Source organism: Mastomys coucha, unplaced genomic scaffold, assembly GCF_008632895.1.
Source record: "Mastomys coucha isolate ucsf_1 unplaced genomic scaffold, UCSF_Mcou_1 pScaffold18, whole genome shotgun sequence".
NCBI classification, from domain to species: domain Eukaryota; kingdom Metazoa; phylum Chordata; class Mammalia; order Rodentia; family Muridae; genus Mastomys; species Mastomys coucha.
Genome location: NW_022196900.1, coordinates 86,025,516 through 86,031,649, shown reverse-complemented (window position 1 = coordinate 86,031,649; position 6,134 = coordinate 86,025,516). Strand labels below are relative to the sequence as shown.

At 49.5% G+C, this 6,134-nt stretch overlaps 1 protein-coding gene across 2 annotated transcripts in view; it reads left to right on the top strand.

The window, feature by feature from the left end:
• Positions 1 to 173: 173 nt before the first annotated feature.
• Positions 174 to 6,134, top strand: part of Ccdc28b (coiled-coil domain containing 28B) — a 6,315-nt gene continuing 354 nt past the window's right edge. The window contains exons 1-6 of one of the 2 annotated variants that reach the window (XM_031378789.1): positions 174 to 1,982; positions 3,048 to 3,233; positions 4,755 to 4,759; positions 4,847 to 4,927; positions 5,028 to 5,221; positions 5,427 to 5,449. In XM_031378789.1, coding sequence (XP_031234649.1) covers positions 3,070 to 3,233; positions 4,755 to 4,759; positions 4,847 to 4,927; positions 5,028 to 5,221; positions 5,427 to 5,449 — 467 coding nt within the window. In that variant the 5' untranslated portion in view covers positions 174 to 1,982; positions 3,048 to 3,069. Of the gene's footprint in view, positions 1,983 to 3,047; positions 3,234 to 4,754; positions 4,928 to 5,027; positions 5,222 to 5,426; positions 5,450 to 6,134 lie in introns of both variants that reach the window. The other variant, XM_031378788.1, reaches the window with a different exon arrangement.

The following is a 6,134-nucleotide window of genomic DNA, read 5'->3' as shown; positions in this document are numbered from 1 at the left end:
GTGTGTGTGTGTGTGTTAATAATACATGTAATTTTTTGTTGGTGGTGGTTTTTTTTGTTTGTTTGGTTTTGGTTTTTCGAGACAGGGTTTCTCTGTGTAGCTCTGGCTGTCCTGGAACTCACTCTGTAGACCAGGCTGGCCTCGAACTCAGAAATCCACCTGCCTCTGCCTCCCAAGTGCTGGGGTTAAAGGCGTGTGCCACCACTTCCCCGGCAATACATGTAATTTAAAAAAAAAAAAAAATTAGTAACTACTGAGAGGAAAAGTAGTTTTAAAGCAGGTGAGGTCCTGAAAAGAACAGACAGAAGTCATGACCTCATCCAATGATCAGTTGAACCTGTCATGGGAGAACATGCCTTTAACCCCAAAGGCCTGCAGAAGCAGGGTACTGAGACCTCTACAAAAAGAAAAAGATTGCGTGTGAGTTTTGCAAGGCCCAGGAGAGTGAGGGAAGGTCAGGTTTGTGTTTAGGTAGTCCTCGGGAGGTTTGAATAGACCTAGAGGACCTTAAGGACCTTTTGAAGGAAGGTGTGCAAACAGGCAGAGTAAGAGCTGAGCTACTGGGTCTGTGCCATTGGCCCTCCTCAGGACACTGTGGTTCCTTAATTCAGCTGGTTCCCTCTAAGGGAAACTAAGTGGCCTCACCCAGCACCGGTTCTCTCTCGGTTGGTTAGGCAGAAAAGATGTGAATGCTCAGCTTTATAGGAGCTGTGCATTGATCCCTCCTAGCCAGAGGTGGTAGACAAATAATAATCCGTGTACATTGAGCACCACATTGGTTCCAGAAGTCCTGTAGGGGTTTGAGAGGATTCCTTTCCTGCTCCAAGTCAGGAGCTTCCAATGGCTCTACAGAAGCTCCTCTGGCAAGCAGCTGAAGATGGGAACCCCGGGTGCTTCTAGGCCTTCTGCCACTTTGATGGATGAGGTTGGCACCACTCCAGCAGTAATCCTGAGAGGAAAGGGACATCATCGCCACTGTGTTTCCCTAAGTCTTGAATCCATGTTGCTTCCTAGAGCAGTTGGCATGTTAAAAGCACCTGGAAAAGATTTCAACGTTGGTGTCTGCAGAAGCAACCCCTCTGGGTGCCCACAGCCAGGGACCCAGGTCAGGGAAACCTACTGTTGTTGCTCAAGGAAAGGGAAGATGAATGCTTTGTTACCTAGGTCTGTTTAATTCGAGCCTGCTGGGCATCCCGGCTACTCTGTGGCATCAGATGCTGGTCTGGAGATCTGAACCAGGATCCTCTGCCAGATCTTTAAATAGCTGCCTCATTGGTCGGACCTCCCTCCTGGCCAGCAGCACTACAACCAACAGTTCTGGGTAAGCCTCCTTCAGGAGCTCACGGGTCTCACCTCCTCCTGTTTGCTCTGGTTCTCCCTATGTAGGAGGTGGGGAGAGGTCCTGTCAGTTCATCAGCACTTACAGGCTAGGAGTATCTGGATGTTATGGGACAGTGACAGTGACTTTGCCCAGGAATGAGTGACAATTGGTTATTTTCAGTAAAATCGGGATAACAATTATGTCTCGGGATTAAAAGGATTAAATGTACATAAAAGACTTCACAGGGCACTTGGGTACCGATTGTCTTTGTTTCTTCTGGTGCCTGCTCCTGATCTTTCTCATATATTTATATATTGCCTATGCTGACACATTCATTTATTCCCATCATTCTCCTCCTGCAAACAAAGCCACCACCATTTTGTAAGGGGTTCCCTCCGAACATGACAAAGAAAGGAAATTATTTTAAATTCATATCCTGTAACTGACAGTGTTCCTTTAATTTCATGTGGGAGGTAGGTAAGAGGAACTGTTAAATCTCCTCAGCTCCTAGTGATTCCAAAGAGGGCTACTTTCTCTTTAAATGCAAATCATCTCCAGCCAGCTTAGCTCCCTCCAGCTCTAGTTCCCCGGAGGAGAGAGAAAGCTGGGTGGAGTGGAGGGAGATTGCAAAGAAGCACTGTTCCAGACCCCAAACCTCCAGGTCAGTAGAACCCCGACGGGTGTGAGAAGGTATCGAGGAGGGTGGGTGTGGGGTACCGCACCTGATGCTCGTTTTTTGAAGCCGGAATTGAGAACTGAGTGGTTCTTTAGGCACATCTTCCCAGGCTGATCACAGTCGCTCTGGCTGCCGCTCCCATCAGGTCACTTACTGGGCTCTGGCTGCCGCTCCCATCAGGTCACTTACTGGGTCACACTGCTGCTGCAGAGAGAGAGAGAGCCCTCTGTCTCCCTTCCACTACCACCCCCAGCCCCATTGGTGCCACTCAGCTGTTCCATGCCGGCTTAAACGCTTATGTCCCTATTCCACCATCACCATCTTGGAAAGTAAAGGGACCAAGTTAACAGTCTGGGCTGAGACCTCCTTTGGAGAGGACCCCAGCAGACCAGATACGTAGGTGATGGGGCTGCATGGGAGTCGGGCTAAGCTAATCTAGTCACAGTTACAGACATTGTTGGAGATTTAGCCCCAAAGAGTTTTATCTGGAAAAAGAAGTGTCCCAGGAACTTCTGGGCATCGCTGGCATGCGTAGTTGAAATGAAGTGGAAGAAAGTCCGTAAGTGATGAGCTGGCTATTCCTGGTCGATCTGATTGACACGAGGGCATTTCCAGGTATCCCTACCTTACCTTGGTTGCACCTCATGCAGTGTTGGTCAGTATCTAGCATATACAGACTATTGGCTAGTGAAGATCCTCCTGATCCTCAGCTGGCTCCCCTAGTCACATCCACCCTGTCTCCTGAGCTTTTTCTTCTACAGTCCCAGGCTCTGGGCTGTAGTGACAGGAAAACAGCAAGATGACCCTGGTCTGGGCCAGCCTTCTCAGGCAGGCAAATGGGGCTTTCAGGAAGAAAGGGGCTTTGCTGGCTTTGGAAGGTCCTTCAGATGCATAGCTACAGTCCAGCAGCAGGCTGGCATCTGCCACTGTATAGACGAGGACAGAGCTCCTGGCTGCTGAGCCAGGACAGATTTGAAGGCCCTTCCTCTCAGATCAAAGAGGGTGTTGAGTGAAGGGATGATTTTGCCTCCTCATTATCTTCCTTCCCAGACCTGAGTTCCAACAACACCCAATGGAAGACAAAAAGAAGAAACGGAGCCCTAAGCCCTGCCTGACCCAACCAGCACAGGCCCCAGGCACACTGCGCAGAGTCCCTGTGCCCACCAGCCACAGTGGCTCCTTAGCTCTGGGACTCCCTCATTTGCCATCACCCAAGCAGCGAGCCAAGTTCAAGAGGTGAGTAAGGAAGGGTGCTTGGCAAGAATAGAGACTCACCAGGCAGTGGTGGCACACACCTTTCATCCGAGCACTTGGGAGACAGAGGCAGGCAGATTTCTGAGTTCAAGGCCAGCCTGGTCTACTGAGTGAGTTCCAGGACAGCCTGGGCTACACAGAGAAACTCCAAAATAAAACAAAACAAAACAAACAAACAAAAAAAAAAAATAGAGACTCCCAGGTGTGAGCTGAGCACTGTGTAAGGAGGACCTTCAATCATCGCTGCTAAGCAGCACCTGATGCATTACCCATTCACTGGTCATGTAGACCCAATGTGTCCTCAAGTACACAGAGAGAAAAGCCAGGGACTCTCTGGGACCACGCAGACTGAGAAAGTGAGTGTAAGCATGAGAAGAGGCTGCTGGACACCGAAGAAGGGAGGTTATTCAAGACCGAAAAGCTCACATGCCATGAAAACAAAGATGGAAAAGCTCCAGGAGTGTAGGGAACAAATACTTGGGACGATTCCTTCCTTTTAAATTCATTTTATTTTGTTCATGCTGGGGGATTGAACTCAAGATACTGGGCAAGTCCTCTCCCGCTGAGCATTCTCCCTAGATCAGGAGTTCAAAGATCACTGGCTACATAGAGAGTTTGAAGTTAACCTGGGTTATAAGAGACCCTGCCTCAAAAAAAAAAAAAAAACAAAAAAGAAAACAAGAATTTTGGTGGCCAGGTGTGGTGCCAAATGCCTTTAATCCTAGCATTGGGCGGCAGAAGCAGGTGTATCTCTCTGAGGACAGCTTGGACTACACAGTGAGTTCTGGGCCAGTCAAGGCTGAATAATTAGACCTTGTCTCAAAATAACAAAACAAAAAATAATTTGGATCCTGCCCTAGGTCTAGGTTTGTTGCCATAAATACAATGTGTTCTATTCCCCATTGTTCTAAATCAAACCAGTGTCCTCTGTGGGACTCCACGCCATCTGCCTGGCCAGCATGTACTGGCATGGCCCTAATAGGTTTTATCCAGAGCTCAGGGCTGTTTGAGAATAGTAGGAAATGCAGTCGGAGAGGAAGGAAGGCCCAACTGACTGGCGTGTTCAGAGTTCCTCTGGAGAGACAGAATGTGTCACCCTGCTGTAGCCAGAGCCACGCCTTCAAGGAGATGGAAAATTCAGAACGGTTTCTGGAACAGAATGTGAGCAGGGTGATTTCTGGTGGGAGGTGCTTTATTGGCAGTAAAAGAAGAAACACCCTCAAGGCCAAGGCCGAGTGACCTCTCCAGACTCATAGGGGCTTCATGGGCTCTCGGTCAGTCTCCTTGCAGGTATGCCTCTGACTGCCTACAGCATCTGCGGAAGCATGTCTTTCTGCCCCCTTCCTTTCGCCCCTTCATTCACTCCTTCCCTTAACCTATCCTGCTGCTCAGGACAGGACCTGTGAACAGACATCAGTTTGTGTTGGTGAGTGGGTGGGGCAGATGCTAGAGTGCAGAGAGACATGCCACACCTATGACCATGGTCATGTCTACTTCACCCAGAGTAGGTAAGGAGAAATGCCGACCAGTGCTGGCTGGAGGTGGAGGTGGAGGTGGCTCAGCAGGCACGCCCCTGCAACACTCTTTCCTGACAGAGGTGACTGATGTCTATGAGATGGAGGGGGGCCTACTGAACTTGCTCAATGACTTTCATTCAGGCCGCCTGCAGGCCTTTGGTAAGTCCAGGAGCAGGGTAGTTCTGTGGGTGCTGCTGGGGGTCTCGGTTTGGGGGTAGGCTGGGCTTAGGGTCCCAGGCTTGCTCCTAAACTTGTCCAGGGAAGGAATGTTCCTTCGAGCAGTTGGAGCATGTTCGGGAGATGCAGGAGAAGTTGGCCAGACTGCACTTCAGCCTGGATGTGTGTGGGGAGGAAGAAGATGAGGAGGAGGAAGAGGATGGGGTCACAGAAGGCTTGCCTGAGGAGCAGAAGAAGACAATGGCTGACCGAAACCTGGACCAGCTGCTTAGCAATGTGGGTCATAGAACTGGCTTTTGTGGATCCCGGGGGACGCCAAGGGCAGAGAGGGCACAGGCTCCCAAGTCTCCTAGTGGAAAGTTGGGGGTACATGAACCCAAGAGTATGAGCTCCCCAAGATCCACTAGTAGGACTTCCCCAGAGCATTCAGGTTGTTCTAGGTCCCCCCCTGACATAAATGTCTTTTTGTCTCTGTTGACAGCTAGAAGATCTTAGCAATTCCATGTATCCTTTCCAACGGGCTTAATGGGATTCACGTGCCTCTGGGGTGAGGGAGAAATGAGGAGTGGAAGGTCAGTGTCTTCCTTCTTGCTTCTGTTCACAGATAACAAAACAAATATTCCCATCTCCTGCTGTCCTATTGACTCAGAATTAGCCACAAACTGCCCCCACTTAAGAGGAATGTAGAATTTCCCAAATTCAAGGGAAAAATGCATCAGGTATGGTGACACAAAATGTTAATCCCAGCACTCTGAAGGCAGAGGCATGCAAGTGGAGCTCTTGAGTTTGAGGTCATCCAGATCTACATAGTGAGTTCTAGGACAGCTAGGATTAAACAAACAAACAAAGCGGGGTGATGAAGGAGCGTGTGCCACCACCGCCCGGCTGGGAGTATGCTTTAAACACTGATACCTTTTTTGTTTGTTTTGAGACAGAGTCTCACTGTGTAAGCCCTAGCGTGATGAAAACCTTTGAAGCAGACACTGATACATAGCAAAGCTTTATCTGCTGTTCTCCTCTTTCAGCCTTTTCTTTTGGGGGGCAGGAGGAATTCAGGGGTTCGAGACAGGGTTTCTCTGTGTAGCCCTGGCTGTTCTGAGTACAGCAGGCTGGCCTCGAACTCACAGAGATCCACCTGTCTCTGCCTCCCAAGTGCTGGGATTAAAGGCACCACATCTGACTTTCAGAT